The sequence below is a fragment of the Osmia lignaria genome, chromosome 8 (genome assembly GCF_051020975.1).
Source record: "Osmia lignaria lignaria isolate PbOS001 chromosome 8, iyOsmLign1, whole genome shotgun sequence".
In the NCBI taxonomy this organism is placed as follows: Eukaryota; Metazoa; Arthropoda; class Insecta; order Hymenoptera; family Megachilidae; genus Osmia; species Osmia lignaria.
Genome location: NC_135039.1, coordinates 15,529,352 through 15,554,311, shown reverse-complemented (window position 1 = coordinate 15,554,311; position 24,960 = coordinate 15,529,352). Strand labels below are relative to the sequence as shown.

Genomic DNA, 24,960 nt, shown 5'->3' with positions numbered 1-24,960 from the left:
TCGGGGTCCCTAACACCCCAAGCCATCAGCCATTGCGCCATCTATATAAAAGCGGCGCAAACTATTCGTTAACTTACCGACTGCTGAAAGGTCAATTACCGACTGTCGGAAGTTCAGTCGATAAGTCGGTAATTTATTGAATAGTTTCCGCCGCTTTTGTATAGATGGCGCAGTGGTGGAACTTTAGGCGGTCTTCTCAAAATATAAGTTTGTCAAATAATTATTCTAATAATTTCTCGGTCTTGTGCTGATTTTGTCTGACTTGTCAAAACATAGAATCAAAGGGAGTCCAAATTGTGTCTTTTCAGTTGTCAATGCAAGGTATGGTAATAGAGGAGCTGATAAAATAAGCACGACTGTTGCCTGGGAATGACTGGAACTTCCAAAATCATGATTCATCGAAAACAAAGGCATGTCCAGTCTCCTACATCTGTAGTCACTGTCCTATCACAGCTGTATGTCAGTTTATGTATGGAATGTATCTTTTTTTACAAGTTTTTAGTTTATATAACAGTTTACAAAAGAAATGATAAATTACATCTTTAGATAATTAAAATTACTTAAGTATCGATGAAGGAGAATTTCGATAGCTAAAGGTATTTCAACAAGTAAAAATAAATTTTAAACTGACATTGATAAGACGACAGATTTAAGGTTATGCAGTAACGTGAAAAGGAATGAACAGAAACGATGAATATCGATGAGAATTGGCAAAATTTTACTGAAAAAAAATGTATAAGATTTAAGTCTACCAAAAAGTCCGATAGCCAGAGTAATAAAATTCAAGATGTGAAGAGTCAATTCAGTTTTGAGAAACGTCGGCAAAAAGGACAAGGTGTTGTTTTTATAACTGTGGTTTATTTATTAGACAAATTTACTGACATGTATGACATTATTAATTACTAACATATGCGAATGTGTTCATATTGAATATGTGTATAAGAAGTTGTAAAAATTAAAAAAATGTTTCTATTATCATAATATTATTTTTCTTTTTATCTGTAAATGAAGCTAAAGACCTTGCTTATTTTTAGTAAAGGAATTATTAAAATTAAATTATTTCAAATACATTGTTATGATATATTTTATTTGCATTTCTTTCATTTTAAAGTAAATATAAATGATGTATAGACAAAACAAAGATATATTGCATCCTTTTTAATAGTAATGTATTTATTTATCACCTCAGGTATGTCTCTCTCACAGTTTTTACGAACGGAATTAACGAGAGGCTATCAATTGGAAAATGATGAAGAAAGATTTTCTGCAAGAAGGGAAAAAATTTATTCCTTTATGAAAATTCCAAGGGAAGTCGAAAAGTTCATGACCTATGGATTCTTGCAGGTACAGCTACCTGCTTAGGTATTTCATTTCACAAATAAAAGGTAACGTGCGTAGTTAAAAATATTTGTCTTCTGTTTTAGTGTGCAGACTCATTTCTATTTGTTTACACATTTTTACCATTGAGATTCATGATGGCACTATGGACAGTAATTACAAGACCCCTTTGGTACTGTTTAAGGTAAGCCTGCATGTTGTGCATAATCTTACAAGTATCAAGATTTATCGTATGTTCTGTGTAAAATTTAGAAAAGAGAGGAATAATTTAAAAGTTGGAGAAAGACATTTAAGACCTGCAGAGATCTGTGATCTTTTGAAGGGAATTGTAGTGATCAGCTGTTGGGCAGCTACTTGGAAAGTTGATACATCTATGATGTATCATTTGGTGAAAAGTCAGTCGGTAATAAAATTGTACATATTTTATAATATGCTGGAGGTTGGGGATAGATTGTTCAGTGCTTTTGGTCAAGATACAATTGATGCTTTGCTGTGGACTGCTACAGAGCCTAGATCAAAGACCCAAACAGGATCCCAACATTTGGGTACGCTACCGCATTTGCTGTTTGCGGTTACTTATGTTTGTATCCTTTACATATAAATTAATAACTCGCTACTGTTTGCGGATTAATAAAATAAAAATGTCATTTTCTGTAAATTTTTAAGTTTATAGCATAGAACGTATTTTCCTATACAAGATTTATCTTTAAAGTGTTGCACAGTATATTGGTATTGTTCCAAGCAACTACATTAAATGTAGCAATAAATAGCAGCAACAAAGCCTTACTGACTATAATGATGTCTAACAATGTAAGTTTAATTTTAAATATTTATCTCCTTTACTACTGCCACTTACACACCTGCTATGTACTTCTGTTCCAGTTTGTAGAATTGAAAGGTTCTGTTTTTAAGAAATTTGACAAGAATAATCTCTTTCAACTATCTTGCGCAGACGTAAGGGAGCGTTTTCATTTAATGATGCTTCTTCTTGCTGTAAATCTGCAAACGATGAAAGAATATGCATGGAAAGCGGAGCGTCTCGCGGTGCTTTTACCAGATTGTATAATGTTGTTATTGGCAGAGGTCCTCGTAGATTGGGTACGTATTTTGGTAGAACCAGATCATGGTGATCGTTAGCTGCTGATATAAAACGAAAGGTTCTACTTGTTTCAGGTGAAACACGCCTTTATAACCCGTTTTAATGAGCTTCGTTCCACAGTGTATAGGGGTTACACTATAAGTTTAGCTTACGATATGGCACAAACGCGTCAAGAAACTGCTTTTTCTGATCCTTCAGATTTGGTAGCTCGTAGGATGGGTTTCATTCCTCTTCCTCTTGGCGTTGCGATAGGGAGAGTCCTATGCACAACTATCACACCAGCTGCGAAACCAGCAAACATAATTCTTTTACTTTTAGCATACCTAATTCTAGTAGCGTTAAGAATTCTAATCAGCTTAGTAGTTCTTGGTAAGGCATGCGATTTGATCGCATCGCACACGAAGGAATCGGAGGTGGTGTCTTTAAAGCATTCAGCTACTAGTACGGATGTAAAGAATCCAAATCTAGCTACAGCAATGTTTTCCAATAGTTCAATCAGTTTAAATAATGTTTGTCTAAACGAAGCTGTTTTAAAGGAGGAGGTAGACAATGAAAAAATTAGTAAAGAAGTTATAGACTAATGTATATATCTTTTTTTACTAAGTTATAGACACAATTGATAATCTTATATTAGAAAAATTCTTTGAATGGTAATGAAACAATTTTACAAATTTATTCTTAAAAAGGCCTGTATAAAAATCCTTGCTGTACAGAAACTGTGATAATAAATATTTAACATTTACTGGAAGTTTTTGCAACAGGAATACCTCTATTGTAAAGATTGCTGTTCAAACATCAAAAATTAATAATTATTAACTATATAACGATATAATAAAAATATAGTGCATAGATAGTTCATTATTTCAGTTTTTCTCAACTTTGCAAAGAATTTCTATTTTTTTGCTATATAATCAACAAATAAATGGTACAAAAAATTAATAAAGTCTGAACAACAATGAATTATGATGCCTTTGTTAAACTAACATATTTATTTGGTGCTGTTACACGTCAACAGGGTTTAACGTTGCGTTAAGTTTAATTCTTTATCATATTTATATACAAGTAGTAGCTATTGTTGTGTTAGATATTTCTGCTTATTGGTGTACAAAGCATTATATTTTTAAACAAGTAGAAATAATAAATGTATATAATATATGTATTTATATGTAGCCTATCGAAATGTATATTTTTTCATTAATTCGTACAAATTTTTTAATAAGACTTGGTGCAATAAATTTTATTATTAAAATGGAAACGAATTTACGATAAATTAAATATTATAACATTAAGAGTTTTTATAATTTCATTTTAAAAAATTGTTGTAATATTATTTTTTTCATAATAAATCAAAGAAAATTTATTAGTTAATTATTTATGCATATTACTTTAATTGCATGTACTGATTTTAGGTAAACATTTCTTCCTTTTCAACTTAGACAAATCTTTAAGCAGTAAAGTTGGTTTAGTTTGTTCATTTTTAGGAAATTCAATATTATACACTGGTAGTTTGTACGGCTGATGGTGGCTTTTTTTAATCGGTGCTCGTAGAATATCTAGATAATTAGTGTAGTAGACAAATATTCTAAGCGTCGCAGCCTTTTAAAATGTATCAAGTATTAATGAAAATTAATTTTGAATAATACATTTTTTAATTGTAACTTACTCTACCAAAAAACTGCAAATTTATTAATTGCTGTTTCAAATCATTCATCCATAATTCCATGTGTTTATCAAAGTCTATATTCTGTTTTTTATTATCTGCATCTGTTTTAACATTAGTATCAATCACTTCCTTTAAATAATCATCTATATGATGTTGCATAGCAGATTCTAACTGTTCTATGTCGAGTTTAACTCTTGTAAGTAATTCACCACAATCAGATGCGGTTACAAAAAAATCTGACGTTGAAATTGGGAGATTCATTTTCCTTTGCTTCCAATCTTTTATCTTTCAGATATGTAGAAAGCAATGTAATTGTTTTCGAATTTTAATCATAAATAATCAATTTCGTTATAATTTATTTACCTAAATTACTGATTTATTTTCTGACATTGCAATCAAAGTTACTATCATTTGTTTTTCTCCTAAAACAAAAGTTTATAATTTGTAGAATTAAAAATTTATAAACATTTGATTTACAGAGATTAGCTTTACCGAGGTATTGAGCAAATTTATTTACATATTATTTCATGAAAATATTTTTCGGTAGTTATTACGAAATACACATTCGAGATGTTTCTTCGTATTACGTTAATTGATACACTGATAAATTAATCGTTCAAATAAAAGCATTATAAATGACAACATGTTTGCATCGTATGTTCCAATCACGTTATAATTGTCAGAAAAAAATATAATCGAATGATTACTTTATACAAAACAACTAAAAAAAACTTAATTCATACAATATACAGGTTGCAACATCTAATTTAATTACTTGTAAAACTATAAAAGAAGTTATGTATTGTGTTTCAGTCTTATGATGAACAAACAATGGTGTCTTCTTCTTTTCTTGAGTCATGTATAATATCACTGTATCACCACAGTCATGTGCAACTTATGCTTCTTTCAGTTAAAAAGAAGCATAGAAAAACAACTTTACTTTTCTCAGCAATTGCTCACAACATTGCTATGATAAAAAGAGAACAGATATTATGGACACCATGAAAATGTTGAAGGCAATTACTAGAGTAATCTACTGCCATTCTGCAGGGTCATCCACAACTTATAAATTCACTTTACTTATCATATAATTGTTCACAATTATCATGTCTTCTGTGAGGAGCACATACGTTTAGTCTTCTTTTTTATTACACTGAACTAATCCAAGATGTCTTTTCATAGTCCCTGCAGTACCATATGGTATAAATTTCAAATTTACTTTCTTCAATAACCACCACCCATAACTTTTTTATGATGTTTCCTTATATTCAAAGATAATCCACTGCACCCTTTTACAGTAATTCCCATAATGTCCTCGGGAATGTTCACTTTTCGTTAGTAAAAACCTACTGCACTCCCGTGGAATCAACGTTCGCTTTTTCTAGTAACTGGCCATAACGGAGTCTTCTGCAATACCTACTTTTGTTGCAACAGCTTTTCTTATGATTCGTCCGTTCTTAATTCCAAAGATGATTATTAACTCATTTTACAATTCTTCATAAATTATTTATTTCAAGAAATCTATTTACCTTCAGCTTTTAGCTGTAAAAATGTTCTTTTTTTAAATTACAATTAATTTAATTACAGCCCTTTTCTATACGTGGATATAAAATAGGATTATTAATTTTAACCAAGTACATGCCACTTACACATACAAAAACATACATAATTTTTAAATAAAATTATTAAGTAAAAAATTAGAAAATTAAGATTCCAAAGTGAAAAATTAAAAAAATTTTAAATAATTAAAAAGCCCATTTAGAAGTGTATTTATTTTTAGATATTATATTAAATGTTTGTTAAGAATATTATTAAGAATCATGAAAGAATAAAAAGGGGTGAAGAGATTTCTTCACTCAAGCAAAAGTTCGTAAATTTAAAAAAAGAGGCAGTGACAGTTGCAGATAAATTGCATGTATTTGCAACATATGATTACCCAGTTGTCTTAATTACATTTCAGAAAGAAATGTTTTCATCGTTTATCAATGGAACCGATAAGGAGTACGAAATTTTCCCTTGAAACAGAAGTTCAAGACATTGACCTGTCGCACAATACTTATCAATCAAATACTTAGTGAAAATAGTCATTTGTATATCATTTTTTTTTTTCTTCTACAATAGATACACGCATAATGTTAGAATTAATAATTAAATAAGGTAATAGATAAGAATACTCGAATGATTTTTTAAATTAAAAAGAAAATTTTCATCCTAAGTAATAAATGTTTAATATAATATAAAAAGGTAAAAATGATCACTTAATAAGGAAATACTAAAAGAAAATATGAATTATACTTATCAATAGTAAGATAATACCTATTTAGATGATTTCAATTTCATCTCAGACAGACTAATGTTTGTTATTCTTTGAAAGGAAAGATATAACATTCCACGTGTATATAGAGAAGAATAATAAAAATGAGATTTGGTTAACATATTTACCATTGCAACAATGGAATCGTCTTCTATCGTACAAGAATTTTCCATACAAATAAATCCTCTTCATGTTTCTGAACAGATCTAGTTGATGCTTGCGAAACCGACTGACGGACCGCAAAACCTGAAACATGTTAATTTATTAGTTAGAATGACATTTCAGATACCGGTGTATTGTTTCTATGTTACCTACGAACTATGGAATATTCTATATTAATAAATCTAATTAAACGACTATAAAGGGCTATCAAAAATGGTATCTTTCTATATTTTTACTTGATAAATACAAAAAAAAAAAAGAAACAAGATCTTTTTCATGTAACTAAAATAATAAATACAAAAAGTGTAATAAATATTTAATGTAGTTTGGACTGTCGTCCAGATATCAATAAAAAAATTTTCAAAAATAAAAAGACCTCGTGAATGGTCCATGTTTATGTAACAATGTAAACATTATTTTCTCTTTTTTTCTTTTGATATCAACGAAATCTTTTCTTGTATGTTAAAGGAAATATTACAATTTTTGTATATTCTTTTAATATAAATAGATTAAAATTAGTTTTGATATTAAAAATTACAAAATATTCCACTATGTTCGTTAACTATTTACATATATATAAAACAAAGGTTTTATTTTCTTATGAAAAACAAACCCCTCGATCCGTGACATCCTTGAAAACCCCTATCGAGATGAAAACTAGAATAGTCTTATTAAAATAGCGAGAAAAGTAAGGAAAGATATCAGTTTTTCCCTTTTTCTCGTCAACAAATTGAAACCTCTTTCGACAGATCCAACCATTAATAATAATCAAACGTACAAATATACACGTAACGATGACACACGGTATCTTTGGTAATACGATGTGGGTCAGAGGTTCACCGTGATTATTTTATTCCGAATAAGTATAAAAGCACGGATGAACGGGAACCCGGTACATATTCATTCAATTCTACCGAGGGTGATCAACTTTTTTGTATTTGCTGTATATATTTTTTGTTGTTGAAAGAAAGAAAAAGGGGATGCTGAAGGTAGCGCTCTTGTTGGCGCTCGGCGGCATGCTATGCGTTGCCGAAGGCGCGAAATTGAGCGGAACTCATACAGCCGACAAGAACTTCTTGGACAAACAGAAGAAGCTCTACAATATCCTGCTCTATATCAGACAGAACGATCTGAAAGACACGGATTGGTACAACACCGGCATGCACTATGACATCAGCGAAAACATGGACAATTACAAAAACCAGGTGACTTCTTTTGTTTTCTATTTTGAAAGTGGTGCCATTTTCCTTAAGGATGCTTACTATGCCTTACCAGGCGCTAGGATAGGCTTCTTTTAACTAAGGATAAGGGTAGAGGAAAGAGTCTCCTATAACTTGCTTTGGATTTTGAAAAGTAGAAGAAGCTAATCTAAAGAATTTAACGTACCTGAAAAGGGATAAATAGCAAATTGCCATTTTTTCCCCATTGGAATACCATTTGAAAATTCAACATCTTTGTTCCAGACTGTTGTCAAACAGTTCCTCTGGATGTACAAGCGAGGAATGTTCCTTTCCCGCGGTGCCATCTCCAACCAGTACAACCATGAGCAACGGTACGAAATGCAATTGTTGTTCGATCTGTTCTACACCGCCAAGGACTTCGAGACCTTTTACAAAACTGCTTGTTTCGCTCGGATATTCATGAACGACGGCATGTTCACCATGGCCTTTACGACCGCAGTTAATTACAGAAGCGACTGCCAATGCGTACGTCTGCCAATGATCTCCGAGATCTATCCAAACCTCTTCTTCGAATCCAGAGTGATCCAACAAGCACACTACCTTAAAATGATCAGAGGTGATTCTTTTCGTCTATTAACACTCTATTCCTCATTGAACGGACAGGATACCTTAAATCTCGATGTTTAATATTAATAATACTTTTCAGGCACTGAAGTTCAGGAACGTACCTACATAATCCCTGCCAATTACTCCAGCAAATACATGTATCCATACGTAGACTATGAATACAAGCTGGACTACTATATAGAAGATGCCGACTTAAACGCTTATTACTATTACTTCCGCATGGCGTCCCCCATCTGGTTAAACAACAACAAACGCAAGGAAATCTGTGGAGAATGTTACTTCTTCATCCACAAACAACTGATGGCCAGGTATAACCTGGAACGCAGATCCAACGACATTAGCAGGATAGCATCGTTCGACTGGAACAAACCCGTCTACCCCCTTTACTTCTCGAATCTGATGTACTCCAATGGCGTAGCAGTTCCTAAGAGACACAAATACGCGTCCCTCCCCTTTCACAAATACAACTATCTTACAGTATGCAGCTTCTACCGAAACCATTTTCAGTCTTAAGAGTTTACGGATGACTGGATACCAACAATTGTTTCATTTTCCAGGAGGTCTTCACTCTGGAAAATCGTATAATGGACGCAATTGACTCTGGATACTTGATAGACACAGAAGGAAGGAAGATAGATATCTACACTCCGGGAGGTCTGAACATGTTGGCCAATGTGATCGAAGGAAACGGTGCTTCTTGCAACCGTCGATACTACGGAATGTACGATGCTGTGGTACGTAACATCCTTGGCTTCAGCTTTGATAAACCCAACCAGAACGTGTCGATACCCAGTGCTCTTGAAATGCACGCCACCAACATGAGAGACCCAGCATTCTACATGCTCTACTCGAGAATCATGTCGTTCTTCTTCAGGTATTTTCATCCTTCAGAGTCTATTAAAGTTAACATATAACATAAGTTAATAAAACTGTTCACCGTGTATTTCCACAGATACAAGAAAAACCAGCCTCAATACACTGAAGAGGAACTGGTGTTGCCAGGAGTGGAATTCGAATTCGTTTCCAACGTAGATAAACTCTACACGTACTTCGACAAGTGCGACACTGTTATTAACAATGCCGTGGCAGTGGACACCTTCACGAACGGAAAGAAATTTGTTATGAAAGCGCGTCGTCCTTGCTTGAACTACCAGCCATTCATGTACAACTTCACCATCAACTCCAAAACTAAAATGGATGCTACCCTCAGCATCTTCCTTGGTCCAGCGTACGACGACGTAAAAGATGACATGGTTTACCTGAAAAAATTCTACTATCAGTTCATGCAAATGGACCAATTCAACGTGACACGTTAGTGTCTTTATTATTTTACATTGAATTTTTCTTTAAATGGATGTTTTAACAGATTTTTCTTACATCTTTCCAGTCGTTCCTGGTCCCAATAACATTCAACGTAGCAGTTCAGAGTCTTCGTTGACAACATCAAACATGATGGAAGCCGACTACTTCTACAGCAAACTGAACAAAGCCATCAGCGGTAGTGAACCCTTCGTCTACTCCGAGGAAGACCGCAGCTTCCCAGAACATCTGACTCTGCCCAGAGGTAGAACGGGCGGTATGAAGTACAAGATGTTCTTCTTCCTGAGCACGGTCAACGGCAACGACCCGACGATGTGCTTGAACCCCGCGGCCGATAAATTCCCCCAAAAGAAATCACTTGGATTCCCTCTGGACAGACCCATGCCTGATACATGGAACTACTCCATCCCCAACATGTTCTTCAAGGACGTGTACATCTACGAGATTCCAAAGGGCGAGGGAATGAACTACTAAACGGACACTTTCCTTTTGGTGAAACTGGAAGCATCCCTTTGTCGGTGATTACTTAACCGCAAAGAAAAGATTCTTTAAATAAAAGATTCTGAATTAAATAAATGCTTTTTTTATTAAATCTTACTATTCTATTCCATTGTTTTCCACTAACAAGCCTCAATAATTTAGAATATTACAAGGAATATTGATAATATGGTAGTAGGGCCTAAGGAGAGGCTTATGGTGCCATTTTCCCTAAAGAAGACTACCCGATACTTGGACACTATATGCTTAGGTGCAATGTAGAATTCTTTTATTAGTTAAGAATAAGTATTATACGCTACTTATGCATTGCAATCTTCAGCCATTGTATCAAGAAAGGAATACTTAACGAGATAATGATTATCAGTATTCTATTACAAGAAGATTTACTCGACTAAACTTGTTACAAGCACATGCAAAGTCCGTTCAACCGATAACTGTTAATTCCAGGAGAGAAATTAAAAATCCTAAGAGTGAATGAACTTTCTGTGTGCCGAGTGTGAATGAACTTATTATGTGTTAACAACGTTTGAAATTCCATTTCAAATATTAAAATACAGATCAAATCAAATTGATTCAAAATAATGATAACATTGAATAGAGATAAAGAATGTATACATTCAATCTCCTTTACATAACAAATATTAAACTATCGTCTCTTTATAAATAAGTAGAAGATAACATTACCTTTTTATCACAATTAGAGAACGAATGTTTGCATATCTGGATTAAATTGATATAATCATAAATTTAAGATAAAGGGGGAACTATGATTTCTCCAAACGAAGAGCTCCTAATAAACAGTGTTGAATTAAAATACTGCTCAGACAAAATAATGCAGCATGATTTCTTTAATAATAAGAAATATAAACTAGAATAGCATTCTCTAATTATGACTGTTAATGAAAAGGATTTTGTTTATATAAAAGAAAAATAAGACAACATTCACTCTGACTGCATGATCTGTTGAAATAGATTTTTCGGGTCAAAGGTGAACGTATGTCTTGAATGATTATTATTAATTAACGTAAATTGAAAGTTTATCAGCATCCTTACACCTCGTGCGTAGCCTGAGTAATGTCCAAATATATGAATTTATAAGAGGTAAGATTACTACAAACCTAGTAATCATACAGTAATTGACTAGATGATATCTCTCTATATTATAAATCGAATGTACATATAATTATGTAATTAATATGCAATTAATCGTTATCAATAATATACGTAAATAGTGATTTGTCATATCTCATCATGAGAAAAATTTATCAAACGATAACGAGCAATATAAATTTCGACTAAATAATAATCAGTTATATTTACTGCTTTCGTCAATCACTACTCTCACATTCAGATTATGAATGTTGAAAAATATTATTTTTGTTTTAAATATTGATTCGTAATATTTTTTAGAAGGCACTGTTAGGTCTTCGCAAAAAATTTCAGTTAATTAAATCAATCGAATTACACCCTATCGACGCTTGGTCCACGAGCCGAAGATAAGATGATTACTTTCACCACCCTTGTAATCTTTCCCTAAATCGATCCCGATACATTATCGCCGATGTTTATCTAAGTCCAAGCTTTTGGACCCACTATATAAACCGAACGGGACCGAGATGATTTGACTCAATTACGGTTCAATGATAGAGCAGTAGTCTTCTCTTATAAACTTTCAAAATATATTTTTCATTATGGTGTCTGTTGGTTACGAAGCAGTGAACGGAGTTCACCCTGCTGAACCCGCACGTCTACCATCATAGTTGAGGTTATCTACAGTGTTTTCTACAGCTCAAAGAACTTCGAGGTGTTCTATAACACCGTTGTATGGGCTAGATTCCATGTGAACGACCTGACACCAAGTTTATCAAGTCGCCACCCTTGTACGAGGTGCAACCATACTTCTTCTTCAACGAGGATGCCATGCAGAAAGCTTACAACATCGCCATTGGTGACGTTGATTAGTAAAATAATATGAACTTTCTTTCTAATGATGGCAAGTGTTATCACTATGGCACTGCTATAATACCAGTTAAATGCCAAATGGAGAATTATTAATATATAAATAGTTTAATTTAAAGTAGCTGAGGTGAAGAAATCAGCGACTGGAGGCGACTACTATGTAATCCCAGCTAACTATACTGAGCAGAGAAGACGTACCTGAACAAAAACTGACCTATTTCACTGAGGATGTTGACTTAAACTACTTCTACTTCCTGGTCAATCATCACAACCCACCTTTCGTGAACACCACCATCACCACCACCACACCCCATCCACTTTCACAAATTTTGATATGCCAGAAGAATTGTTCCATGATGCTTTTAATTCATCAAATTATATTCAAACTTTCTAATGTATCGAAATCTACCATTTGATATGCAATGATCTAATACTGTTCTAAGTAAACGATGACTAATGAAAAATTATTGAAATTAATAAGATATACATTTGATTATCTCTAGGAGACGATCATTAAACGTTCGTTTCTATTAGGAAAACAACAGCTGCTCGGACAAGACGGCTTTATTTCCGGCATAAATCACGGATAATTATCGTGAAGACAATAGTATCTTCATGAATTATTGACAAAACATAAACTAATAAGGGAAGGGAAAGCTATGATCTCAAGTGAGAGCAAGTGTTTTCTGGTGATAAGAAATATCAATGACTGATAACGTGTTTTTTATACGTTCCATTAATCTTATATTTGAAACAAAATTGAAATTTTAGATATTTAAGAAATCTTGTCATTCAAAATATTACATATTCAAATTTTCACCTATTATGTTCAAAGATGTTTTTCCAAACTTTTATGTTAAATAAAAAAAAAAAAAACTAATTATCATTCATATTAAATGGGTATATTTATAGGTCATTTAAAAATTGGTACTTGTTACTCGATGTCAGGGTGTCAAACAGATTTCGAATTTGTTCAGATATCTTGCTTACTTACTTGCTTACTTTAGTTTTCTGCGTTTAAACAAACAAAATATTGATAAGAAAAGTCACTTTAACAACAACGATGCGCTACACTGAACTTTTATTACCCAAGATTAATAAGTAACCAAAGCAATTATCCAATTTAATACGTATTCGCTTTGCTTTATGTATTCTAAACAGTCATTATTTTTTTACAGAAAATTACATTGGTAATTGATAATGACTAAGATTCAATATTGAAACCTGGAATTAAAATACAATTATTCTATACTACAATTGTATATCAAGTATAGTATAAGAAGTTGATTTAAAAATAATGAAACATTTAAAATATGAAGTGCCACAATTGGCGAAACTGACCTAATCAACATACTTTATCAGTTTCTTCAGACGACGGCTTGTCTGTGAAATTAATCACCGAGAAGCTTGATAGATAATTTTCTAATGAATCATTACTTAAGAAATAAAAAAATACAAAATAAATGTTATTCTCAATAGAGAAAACAAAATAATTCTAAAAATTCAAAATTTGCTCTTTGATTAACCCATTCGTACCATCATTATTTCCTGGTCATTATAAATGGCACGGGGAAAAAAAAAAAAAAATTGCACGTAATTTAGTTTGACGAATTCCTAATTTGATCACAATAGAAAATATTATTGACAAAACGTAGTAATATAAAAATATTAATAATATCAGCAACATTACCTAATACCCATGAACTATTCAACCAAAATTCAATCTACAAAGCAACACGCTTGAATCTCATCCCATCCATACAAGTGTCAGAATAAACGAATAAACAAAACATTATTTTCATAGTTAGTTAAATAACAAAGTTATTCGATAACGCTGAGGTCTTACTTATAAAAGACACAATTAATGGAGGGGATGACAGAGTATAAAAGTAGCCGCGAGCGGAGCATCCACGCTTTGGGACGCTAGAGTTTTGAACTTTGAAAAATAATGTTACTGTTGACACGGATCTGGGTGTTAGGGTTGCTGGCCTTCAGTTTGGTCAGCGCAGAATACTTCACCACCAAAACAGCCGACAAAGACTTCCTATTGAAGCAAAAGAAGATTTACAACTTACTTTATCACATCTCTCAACCCAATGTGGTGAACGTTCAATTGTACAACGAGGGTCAAGCATGGAACATCGAGAACAGCATTAGTTTGTACAGGAATCCGGTCAGTAATCATAATGTAATAATTATTAATCCTTTCCTTACTAAGAATCACTATAATCGCCCACCTCCTGGCTATGTTGCATCTGTCTGTCTGTCTGTATCTTGCATCCCATTTTACCTAAAAATAAAATATTTATGTTAGAAATGATATATGATAAAATTGTTGTAAATTAACTACACATGTTATACTTACTTAATATTATGTTGCATCTGTCTGTCTGTATGTTGCGCCCCATTTTACCTAAAAATAAAATATTTATGTTAGAAATGATATATGATAAAATTGTTGTAGATGAATTACACGTGTTATACTTACCTAATATTAAATCAACCTTTCTTCGCTGTAATTTTTTGGCACTCACTCAAACTAAAATCTGAAGTAATAAAAAATGTTCTTACTTAATTTCTAGGATGCCGTGAAAGAATTCATGTACATGTACAAAAATGGAATGCTTCCACGGGGAGAAATGTTCTCGCCTTATTATCCAAAATTGCTTAAAGAAATGGTAGCTCTGTTCAGACTGTTCTATTACGCGAACGATTTCGATACTTTCTACAACACAGCACTTTGGGCAAGAATTTACGTAAACGAGGGTCAATTCTACTTTGCTCTTTGCAATGCTGTAATCAGAAGACCGGACACTAAATACATTCAATTACCACCCCCATATGAAATGTACCCGTATGCGTACTTCAACTCTGAGGTGCTTGAAAAGGCACACCATGCCAAAGTTTTCGGTAAACTAGGTAATTATGTTTTTTTAATCAATTTAGATGTCTTTACTGCAGTAGAATATCGACAGAATTAATTAAGGAGACAAATAGAGCTAAAAATAAACTTCAAAGGGGTAGATAAGATTATTTATAAAGTTTACTTCCTGTATCAATCTTGAAGACTGCTTAATATAGCATTTATGGTACGGTATCTCATTGCGCTTGCTGTGAAGCGAAATAATCATAAGAAATTTGATTTCAGACTCGCAGAAAACTGGACCATACGAAACGTACATCATTCCTGCCAACTATTCCGGCTGGTACCTTAATCGCGAATACAATTTTGAGAACAAGTTGAACTATTTCACAGAGGACGTAGGTCTGAACGCGTACTACTTCTTCTTCCGTCAAGAATGCCCATTCTGGCTGAGCTCGAACGAATTTGATTTCTTACAATACCGAGGAGAAGAATACCTTTACGGGCACAAACAACTGTTGAACAGATACTATCTGGAAAGACTTTCCAATGACCTGCCTAAAATCGAAGACTTCGACTGGCAGAAACCATTCTACGCTGGTTACTATCCTACTATGACATATCACAATGGAATGCCGTACCCACAGAGACCAGACTGGAGCAACTTCCCTGTCTACAAATACAAATATATTCAGGTGAATAAATAATAGCAGTAACAATAATAATGAGCCAATTAATCTAACATAAATCTATTTGTTAAAGGATATAATGGACATGGAATCAAGAATAACTGCAGCAATTGATTCTGGCTTTATACTGAGAAACGACAGCAAGTGGTACAATATATACCAGGAGGATGGTTTGAATATGCTTGGAAATATAATCGAGGGTAACGGAGACTCTTACAACCGTGACTTCTATGGCAGCATCGATACGTTGGGCAGAAAGATCCTTGGTTACAATTTGGAACCAGCCAACCCCTATCAAATCTTCCCTAGCGCCCTGGAAACGTTCAGCAGCTCCATGAGGGACCCTGCATTCTACAGGCTTTACAAGAGAATATACCGCTATTACTACAGGTAATTAATAAATTTATAATAAATTCTAGATATTATTTTCAATGTTACTTAATATGTATTTCCAGATACAAAATGCGTCAAGAACCATACACCAGAGACGAAATTGTTTACCCAGAATTGAAGATTGAATCGTTCGTTGTTGATAAATTAACCACATACTTCGATCAATATGACACATCCATCAGCAATGGTTTATTAGTAGAAGATCAAAGAGAAGCCGAAACATCGTTAATAAAAATTAGACAGTACCGTCTGAATCACAAGCCATTCAACTTCCACATCACGGTTAACTCTGAGAAACCAATGAAAGCGGCGTTCAGAATCTTCCTTGGACCCAAATACGACTCGCACCACAAATTAGTAGAAATTCCAGACAGTCTGAAATACTTCTACGAAATCGACAACTGGATCGTTGACTGTAAGTTTATGTTTTATTACAATATATGTATTTATATTTAAATGTGTCTAATATAATTTATTATAATCTGTCAACAGTGACCGCCGGACAGAACAAAATCGGACGTAACAGTCAAGACTGCTTCTTCGTGATTCCCGATCAAGAACCAAGCGAAGTGTTCTACAAGAAAGTCCTGAAGGCTCTCGATGGTGCGGAATCGTTTACTTATAACGAGAGAGTATTTGGATTCCCGGAAAGACTGTTGTTACCAAAGGGCAAAAAGGAAGGAATGCCGTTCCAATTCTTCTTATACGTCAGCCCAGTGACTACAGAAGTACCATATACTTCCAGAATATGGGGCAGTTATAAATTTGACAAGAGACCATTTGGTTTCCCTCTAGACAAGCCTCTTTATGACTTCAAATACGATGGCCCTAATATGATGTTCAAAAACATTCTTATTTATCACAAGGACGAATTTGAAATGGGTCTTACTTATTAAATACTTTTCTTCTTTCGCTTGTATCTTGCACATTTACTTCTATGATATCGTAATTTTATAATAAATGCTACTTTTTCTATCTCCCAATATGTTTCTGAATTATTATCTTACCATGTTCTCCTTTAAGCTTATGTATACAGATTTGTACTTCCTTAAATGGTACACCATGAAATTTGTATGACCAAAGAATTGGTATATAATCTTTTTTATAAAAGTATTCATCTTTGTGTAATCTCTATTTCTAAATAGGTACCTACCTGGATTCATATCAGCCAAATGTTTGAGAATGTAGCCATTTGTCCACAGAACTCTGTACCATTAGGGTTCTCTATGTTTTATCTCTTCTTTTGATTCTCCATACCATTTTACTCTCATCCAAATAAAATATCAAATTTATTTTCATCTAATTGTAAGAATATTACACAGACCTAAAAATTCATGTATTAATCAACTTTTTTATTTAGAACGCAGTAATTTATTATAGTCATTTACAACGATTACTACTATTGTCAGTACTCGACAATTATTTAAATAAAACATACTTACTTAACTGTCCTGATGTGTCACAAAAACTAAATTGTATATTTCTTGGATATTTCATATTTTATAACGGATATTTTTTAAAAGCACGTGATAAACTGAAGTTGCTTATAAAAGAAACGAATTGTTGCGGTTCCCTTCATTTTGAAATACTGATAGTTCAACAATGGCGACTACCGCTAATTACGCTTTTTCTCCTGACGGTGAATATTTTGCTCATTGTGGAAACGATGGAAAATTAAAGATTTGGGACACAGGAACTGGTCGTTTAAAACAAGAATATGTATCAAATTTTCATCTTTCCTCCCCGTGTTGCGTTTTGACTTGGCTTTATGTTAATTCCCGGTCAACAAATACATCGGTGAGCCATGTGCTCCGTTATTTTATATTTAAATAAATTTTTTATTTTACGTTAGTACATATATATTTAATATGTTGCGCTAAAAGGAAGATCATCATTAATTTCAAATAAAATTTTATGTCTGACTACGAATATTTTTTTTAATTAACTTCGTAGTAAAAAATAGAAGGTTATACTTCTGTACTTTTTACCACCTCTAAGGAGTTTTTAATATTTTACATGTTACAAATTGAAGTAAATTCTTGAAGATCACTTTGAAGTCCAATTATTTTTAATTTCATTTGCTTATCAAGATAATATTTGTATGGAAAGTCTGTTGATTTAATAAATTCTTGATTATATTTTTATATAGGCACAGATTCTTTCTATCTTTAAAATTATAAGAGTATATTTGTAATTGCATGAAAAAAAATATTAGGTATAAAATGAAATACATACGTGTATGGATATTTTTAGCCTTTACCATGGAAGAAACGCAGAAGAAAATCAGTTGCAGAAGAGCCCAGTCAAAAGAGCATGGTTGCAATGGGTTCTACAAATGGAAAAGTTACTCTTTACGATACAACAACATCTTCTGTTACCTCACAATTGGATGGCCATTCCAGTACAGTCACTGCAGTAACTTGGTCAGAAAATGTTGGTTTATTTACTGCAGGGGATGATCATCACATTATTCATTGGAATCTTCAAGAAAATGGAGTAAAATGTAAATGGAAATCAGGGAAAGGAAAAACAACATCTTTAACAGTTTCAGAAGATGGGAAAGGTCTGTTGTCAGGGGAAAGGGTTGTTAAATGGTGGGATTTGAGTACTAAGCAGGTGATCAAGATCTTCACGGGTCATGCTAATCAAGTAACGTGTCTTTGTGCTGTTAAAATTCCGCTCGGAAGTAATTATGTTATTAGCGGAGCTTACGGTGACGGTTGTCTTAGCGTTTGGGCTTTGGATGAAGTAAGACATTTAATATTTAGCGATATATTAATGGAACATGCGATGTAAAATTCTGCCAACTAATTATTGAAATATTTTCAGCAAAGAAATGATAGAGCAGCTGTAGCGAGTTTAGCTCTACAAGATGATGCGATAAGCGTGTCTGTAAATGTTTCGGAAAGCTCACATGTGGTTGTATTGGTAGTAACTAGGTCTGGGCAAGCACACATATTTCAATATCAACCAAATGGGCGGACGAAACCATTAAAGCCTAGTTTAAATATCGCGGTTGCTTCTGATATAAGTCAAAAAGACAGTATTCAGCAAATTCCTATCTTAGATGCGAAGTTAACGGAAGATCAAAAACTGTTACTCGCCTATGGAACGCATATTAATCCTGTGTTTGAAAAAGTAACACCTGATTTTTCTAATAAAGTACAGTGTTTAGTACGCTCGGACAGTAAAAAAAATAAAGATAGAAAGGAAGAAATTACTAAAATAAAATCTACAGTAATAGAAGGCAATGTTGAGTATCTTGCACCAGGTACTTAATATTTATTTACAACTTACATCATAATTTAATATTTTCGTTCATTTAAATCCATTTACTTTTCATAGGTATTGTTGAAACAACCACAAAAAGGACTAAAAGCAGTTCTGGATCGCAATTATTATTAAAAGATAGATTAGAAAATTTGAGCCTAGGTACTGAGAGTAGTCCTACTGGAAAAATTACGAGCACAGGTAGCAGTCGAGCACAACTTTTGTTACAAGGCTTGAACAGTAAAGATAAGACTATTTTAAGCAATGTTTTTCTCATCAAGAATGAGTCTATTATTAGGAATACCATTACTAAGTTACCGATCCAGGCAATTGGGCCGCTACTTAAAGAGCTGACCATCCTACTTCAGGGGAAAACTTACACGTAAGTTTCACGATAAGAGACAGTTAAATAGTTTACAAACACTAGAAATGCAATATTTTGTCTAATATTCTCATGTGTCATATTATTATAGGAGTAAAATTGCCGTGCGATGGTTAGAAACATTGCTAATGGTACATGCAAGTCATTTTTTGTCACAAGCAGATCTTGTGGATTTATTTGGACCAATTTTAAACTTAATTGATGCCAAGTTAGCTCTTTTAACAGAACTTTCAAAACTTAAAGGACGTGTTTCCCTTGTTACTGGCCAAATTGCTCAGATAGTAGAAGAACAGGATAAAGATATCACTGAGAATTGTCTTATGTATCAGGATTCAGGTTTGTTTGCTTCACTTTTATTGTATATTCGTATTTTAAAGCATTGTACAATTAATCTGCATAAATATAAATAGATACATCAGACGAAGATGACGCAGTCGAAGATGAGGATTTAGAAAGCGAATCAGATGAAAATTGGGAAGAAATGTCGAATCAAGAGGATCAAGAGAACCAAGATGATCAAGAGGAACAAAATGAGGATGAAGATGTAAAAAGCACGAATTCTGATTCGGACGAAGAAAAATCTATGTCCAGCTAAATATTAATTTAGGTAAGAAATTATAATTATCAAATATACACATCTGAAGGATTAAGATTTATTATTTATTATTTTCGTTGCAGTAAACGTTCGAGTTCCTGAACATAACAAATGTGAAAAACGAGAAAAACTTGAAATGTTAATAAATAACATTTTTCTACACAAACAATTCATTTTTATTGTTATTAAATATATACATCATTTACTGTAACTATAAAACAGATTTTATACTTCTAATTTTAATTTGAAGGTCAAAATCTATATAGAATTTTTAATGCTAAAAATATATAACAAATGTTTGTTTGGAAATAAACAAATATATTAAAGAGAAGATAAAACTATTAAATGCTTAATTTTTGATTATATGAACAATTGTGTTTGGATTATAGTCTTTTTCTTTTCTTTTTTTTAATTATGGCGCTCTGTAATTCTTGGCATAAAGAATGACATCTTTGTGCGATACGATTTGGAGGTTAAGGCATATGATGGGGTGTATGCCATTTAAACTTTCTATTAGAAGGATAGTATATGTGAATAGTTTTATAATTTTATCTAAATGAATGTAATTTAATAAAACTTAGTGGTCTTCTTACTGTTCCTTAACAATTTTTATAACATGGCAAGTAGAAAAAAATAATTCAATATAAAAAATTTAGCAGAGGTTAAAAGTCATTCTTTAAAAATGTATCACATTATTTTAATAAAAACATTAAAATTATAATTTTAGAACATATATCACAATGATTTATCATTTAAAGTATCTCATTTATGTTTTAGCCAATGTCAAAACATGATATTGAAGTTCCAACTTCAATTCCTGATTTGTTATTGGAAAAACATACAAATTTCTTACTTTCTTATGGCACCGATAAAGATGAATATGTAAGTGCAATAATTATTTTGTTTAATATTGTATTAAAATAGGCATCATACAATGTGAATAGATATGATAAAGATATTAACAAATTTTAGATATATTGTATGACAGAACACATGAGAATGTCTGGTATGTACTGGGGTCTAACAGCATTAGATCTTATGGGAAAACTGGAACAAACTAATAGAAATGAGGTGCTTGAATTTATTGCTCAGTGTCAAACAGAAAGTGGAGGTATAGCTGCAAGCTTACAGCATGATCCACACATTCTTTATACTTTAAGTGCAGTACAAATACTTTGTATCTATGATGCTCTGGATACTATTGATATAGAAAGAGTTATAAAATATGTAAAAGAAAGGCAACAACCAGATGGAAGTTTTACTGGTGACATATGGGGTGAAGTTGATATGAGGTTTTCTTTCTGTGCTGTAGCAACTTTATCCCTCCTAGTAGGTTTAATTAATAAATATAATTCTCTTAATATTGTACAGAACAACAGATATACATATATATATAAAAATCTTGTTTTAGCATCGATTAGATGCAATAGATGTTGATAAAGCAGTTGAATTTGTAATGAAATGTATGAATTTTGATGGTGGTTTTGGATCAAAACCTGGGGCTGAAAGTCATGCTGGTATGATTTACTGCTCTATAGGACTTCTATCGATAACTGGTAATTTTTATAATATAGGCATATAGAAGCTAATTCTTTTGAAGCAATTAGTTAACAATGTTAATAAATTAATTAATGTTTACAGGTAATCTTCATTTAGTAGATGCAGATCAGTTAGGTTGGTGGCTTTGTGAAAGGCAACTTTCATCTGGAGGTTTAAACGGTAGACCGGAAAAGTTACCCGACGTATGCTATTCCTGGTGGGTTCTTTCCGCGCTTACCATTCTTGGACGTCTTCACTGGGTTAATAAAGAACAGTTGGTAAGTATTTTTAAAGATAAAAATTTAATTCAATTTATGCCTTTATTTTAATTTCGATATATAGGTAAAATTTGTACTGGCATGTCAGGACGCAGAATCAGGAGGATTTAGCGATCGTCCGGGAGATGTTGCCGATCCTTTTCATACTCTCTTTGGTTTAACTGCACTTTCCCTTTTAAATACAGATTATCCTCTGAAAAAAATTAATCCAACATACTGCATGCCAGAGTATATCATTCAGAGGCTACAACTGAAACCTTCAAGGCTTGACCAAATTAATTGACGTTTAATTAAATAATCTAACGTTTATGCGAATTAAATATTTATGAATTAATATAAAACAAGGAAATACAATGTATATCTTTTATACCAATCGTTTCACTGATTTTATTTCAAAAACTCAGTACTTTTTATTTGACTAGCAGCTTAGATTCTTTTTTCTCATTTTTATGATTTTATCTAATTTGCGAAATATGTACAATTTCATGCACAAAAATCTAAAAGTTTTATAAGGAATGTAATAGAATTTTGTACAAGAAAGTATTTATTAAATACATTTATGATAGTGTTTCATTTATAAATAAATTTGCTAGTAATAAATTATCATCTTTTTTGAAAAATTTTTAATATTTTGATAGGTAAATTTGTAAACTGCATATGTACTCTTCTCTTTGATACACTATATTCTTCAAAAGAAAGATTATGAATCTCTATATGGGGAGAAAAAGGAAACATTAATTTTTATTACATATTATCTAAAAGATATGATTTTTATCAATTCAAGAAAATACCTAGCTGTTGTAGAAACTGTAAAATGGTGTCTGCATTACGAATCGTTGCTGCAATAATAGCATACGTATTATTAAAAGATAAAAATATTTTTAAACCCAACACTAATGCATTAAACGAATCTACGTCGTATAAAATATCGGATCCAATTATTATATTCGGTATGATCCAATCTTCATTGATATATTTGTCAATATTTTCCCATTTTAATTCCATTATTTTTACATTTGTGCAATTATACTTTACTTCCAACTTTAATCTGTCGGCTCTTGTCTGTGATTTTATTATTTCCTCATTGTGTAACAAATTAAGCTTAACATTTTCAGAAAGCATTTGAAGAACTGTCTCATGACAATCTGTGAAAATATATTGTTTTGGAAAACATTTCTTGATAATACATAATCCTGTTAATCCAACACCACAGCCAAGTTCTAAAATAACTTTATCACAGAATTCATTTTTGCTTTCTAAACACCAGTTGCTTAATTCAATAGCACCCTATAAATAGTGTAATAAATAAATTTATTAAACAATTACATGTAACTATATGGAATAATACCTGCCAGCTACATAATCCTGTAGTCCCTTCTGATATAATATTTGTACTTTCTAACATGGTAATGCAATCTGTATTTTCATTATCTATTATAAAATGCCGATAATGATTAGATTCATCAAAGGATGAAGATACCAAATTGCAATATGTAATATAAATACTTTCATGTATGATACCATCTTTTTTCTCAATCTGAGTTCAAAAATGATGTTGATAATTTAAGTATTATTAGAAAATAATTTTGCATACATTATCACAAATTAATTTTGTATACCATAGTCATGAGCCATTTTAAAAATGCTCTTTGATAAGATTTTTTTATGGGATACTTTTTAATCAGTTCACTATTTAGTGTCTTTTCCAAAATTTCTTGTTGTCTTTCAAACTCAGTAACCCAATCAATGTTATGTTCAGAAATCTAGAATTACAGTATATAAATTCATGAGGCTATTTGAAAATCATTTTAGTAGAAAATTTACATACATGTGCATTCATCGTATTTATTGGCGAACAGCAAAGAAAATACTTCACTAAACTATTGATATCTAAAGAATTATAATCCATTTTAGTCTATTACAATCAATAAATTACATAAACAATATTGTCACAATCTAATACAGACATTTGTTGTAAATAATTAGGTTAAAATCTGACTACAGATTTGCCTTTGTGCTCTGAAAACGGGCGCCATCTGCTTTGTCCTTGTATAAAAATGTAAAATGTGTAAATAAATATATATATATTTACAATTCAATAATTTTCCTTCAAAGTTTTAATTATTAAAAACATAATATTAAACTAGTTCAATCTTATACACGGTTCAAATTACGCGGGTAAAAAATATCTGGAACAGCGCCATCTAGCGGACGGGGATTCGAACTAACGATTTCTAATAGGAAAACAGAAAGAGCAAGGAGGTATACCAGAAGGTATACTATGCATACCCAGGGAAAAATCATTAATAACTCATTTTCTAGAAACAATTTATGAACCTTTATGATTTATTCTTAAGCTACATGCTTGTAGCTACTTTCACATATAGGTTTTGTAAAAATTTTGCCAGTAATTAATTAGTTACAGCAATTTTAAGATCGACCGCTCGATCCGCGCTTACGGATGGTGGGGAACTTTTATAGTTTTCTGCTTTCCGGTGATCAATTTCTGTAATTAAACGATCGAAGAATAAAGAATAGCATCTTAGCTTTCTTCCAATATAGGTTTTATGAATAGCCTGTAAGTAATTACTTAATTATTAGTAATTTTTGGAGTGGCCGTTCCTGTAGGTTCGAGCCGCCCACTCCTATAATTGCTTATAATTAATTAATTACTAACTAAATTCTCATATAACCGGTATGAGAAAGTTGCTGCGAATATGTAGATTAAGAATAAGTCATAAAGGTTCATAAATTGTTTGTCAAAAAAGAGTTATTAATGATTTTTCCTTT

The 24,960-nt window shown here is 32.2% G+C and overlaps 7 protein-coding genes across 20 annotated transcripts; 5 read left to right on the top strand and 2 right to left on the bottom strand.

Moving 5' to 3' along the window:
* Nucleotides 1–429: 429 nt before the first annotated feature.
* Nucleotides 430–3,269, top strand: LOC117606750 (protein TAPT1 homolog). 5 transcript variants are annotated; one of them, XM_034329613.2, is made up of 8 exons: nucleotides 438–596; nucleotides 655–835; nucleotides 1,190–1,344; nucleotides 1,425–1,522; nucleotides 1,591–1,922; nucleotides 2,051–2,148; nucleotides 2,221–2,436; nucleotides 2,512–3,266. In XM_034329613.2, the coding sequence occupies exons 2-8, from the start codon at nucleotides 691–693 to the stop codon at nucleotides 3,016–3,018; spliced, it is 1,551 nt and encodes a 516-aa protein (XP_034185504.1). In that variant the 5' UTR covers nucleotides 438–596; nucleotides 655–690; the 3' UTR covers nucleotides 3,019–3,266. The 5 variants fall into 5 exon arrangements, with proteins under 5 accessions (XP_034185505.1, XP_034185506.1, XP_034185504.1 ...); XM_034329612.2 differs by having other exon boundaries at nucleotides 439–596; nucleotides 648–835; nucleotides 2,512–3,265; XM_034329614.2 differs by having other exon boundaries at nucleotides 430–835; nucleotides 2,512–3,265.
* Nucleotides 3,270–3,685: 416 nt separating this feature from the next.
* Nucleotides 3,686–17,686, bottom strand: LOC117606753 (uncharacterized). 9 transcript variants are annotated; one of them, XM_034329623.2, is made up of 5 exons: nucleotides 17,549–17,686; nucleotides 17,260–17,430; nucleotides 6,543–6,660; nucleotides 4,101–4,522; nucleotides 3,686–4,033 (listed from the first exon to the last, which is right to left on the bottom strand). In XM_034329623.2, the coding sequence occupies exons 4-5, from the start codon at nucleotides 4,359–4,361 to the stop codon at nucleotides 3,824–3,826; spliced, it is 471 nt and encodes a 156-aa protein (XP_034185514.1). In that variant the 5' UTR covers nucleotides 4,362–4,522; nucleotides 6,543–6,660; nucleotides 17,260–17,430; nucleotides 17,549–17,686; the 3' UTR covers nucleotides 3,686–3,823. The 9 variants fall into 9 exon arrangements, 7 of the variants coding, with proteins under 7 accessions (XP_034185514.1, XP_034185512.1, XP_034185513.1 ...); XM_076689728.1 differs by having other exon boundaries at nucleotides 3,893–4,033; nucleotides 4,106–4,522; XR_013062615.1 differs by lacking the exons at nucleotides 3,686–4,033; nucleotides 4,101–4,522; nucleotides 6,543–6,660 and adding exons at nucleotides 12,487–13,385; nucleotides 13,503–14,451; nucleotides 14,527–14,574 and having other exon boundaries at nucleotides 14,650–17,430.
* Hex70c (hexamerin 70c) lies at nucleotides 7,468–10,301 on the top strand. The gene is made up of 6 exons (XM_034329610.2): nucleotides 7,468–7,781; nucleotides 8,040–8,373; nucleotides 8,464–8,861; nucleotides 8,942–9,258; nucleotides 9,337–9,695; nucleotides 9,772–10,301. Exons 1-6 carry the CDS (start codon nucleotides 7,557–7,559, stop codon nucleotides 10,176–10,178), a joined length of 2,040 nt encoding a protein of 679 aa, XP_034185501.2. The 5' UTR covers nucleotides 7,468–7,556; the 3' UTR covers nucleotides 10,179–10,301.
* Nucleotides 14,110–17,089, top strand: Hex70a (hexamerin 70a). The gene is made up of 6 exons (XM_034329609.2): nucleotides 14,110–14,334; nucleotides 14,744–15,080; nucleotides 15,310–15,719; nucleotides 15,787–16,103; nucleotides 16,169–16,521; nucleotides 16,599–17,089. Exons 1-6 carry the CDS (start codon nucleotides 14,110–14,112, stop codon nucleotides 17,000–17,002), a joined length of 2,046 nt encoding a protein of 681 aa, XP_034185500.2. The 3' UTR covers nucleotides 17,003–17,089.
* A 22-nt stretch (nucleotides 17,687–17,708) lies between the features above and the next one.
* Nucleotides 17,709–20,589, top strand: LOC117606749 (WD repeat-containing protein 43). Its single transcript, XM_034329611.2, has 7 exons — nucleotides 17,709–17,903; nucleotides 18,360–18,854; nucleotides 18,936–19,377; nucleotides 19,452–19,758; nucleotides 19,850–20,094; nucleotides 20,169–20,365; nucleotides 20,437–20,589. Exons 1-6 carry the CDS (start codon nucleotides 17,709–17,711, stop codon nucleotides 20,351–20,353), a joined length of 1,869 nt encoding a protein of 622 aa, XP_034185502.1. The 3' UTR covers nucleotides 20,354–20,365; nucleotides 20,437–20,589.
* A 128-nt stretch (nucleotides 20,590–20,717) lies between these two features.
* On the top strand, nucleotides 20,718–22,604 carry betaggt-II (geranylgeranyl transferase type-2 subunit beta). The gene is made up of 6 exons (XM_034329620.2): nucleotides 20,718–20,972; nucleotides 21,131–21,235; nucleotides 21,326–21,682; nucleotides 21,765–21,909; nucleotides 21,995–22,170; nucleotides 22,235–22,604. The coding sequence occupies exons 1-6, from the start codon at nucleotides 20,970–20,972 to the stop codon at nucleotides 22,451–22,453; spliced, it is 1,005 nt and encodes a 334-aa protein (XP_034185511.1). The 5' UTR covers nucleotides 20,718–20,969; the 3' UTR covers nucleotides 22,454–22,604.
* A 33-nt stretch (nucleotides 22,605–22,637) lies between these two features.
* LOC117606751 (protein-lysine N-methyltransferase EEF2KMT) lies at nucleotides 22,638–24,299 on the bottom strand. 2 transcript variants are annotated; one of them, XM_034329619.2, is made up of 6 exons: nucleotides 24,138–24,298; nucleotides 23,999–24,060; nucleotides 23,790–23,933; nucleotides 23,519–23,707; nucleotides 22,962–23,457; nucleotides 22,638–22,880 (listed from the first exon to the last, which is right to left on the bottom strand). In XM_034329619.2, the coding sequence occupies exons 2-6, from the start codon at nucleotides 24,008–24,010 to the stop codon at nucleotides 22,774–22,776; spliced, it is 948 nt and encodes a 315-aa protein (XP_034185510.1). In that variant the 5' UTR covers nucleotides 24,011–24,060; nucleotides 24,138–24,298; the 3' UTR covers nucleotides 22,638–22,773. The 2 variants fall into 2 exon arrangements, with proteins under 2 accessions (XP_034185510.1, XP_034185509.2); XM_034329618.2 differs by having other exon boundaries at nucleotides 23,999–24,299.
* Between the last annotated feature and the right edge of the window lie 661 nt (nucleotides 24,300–24,960).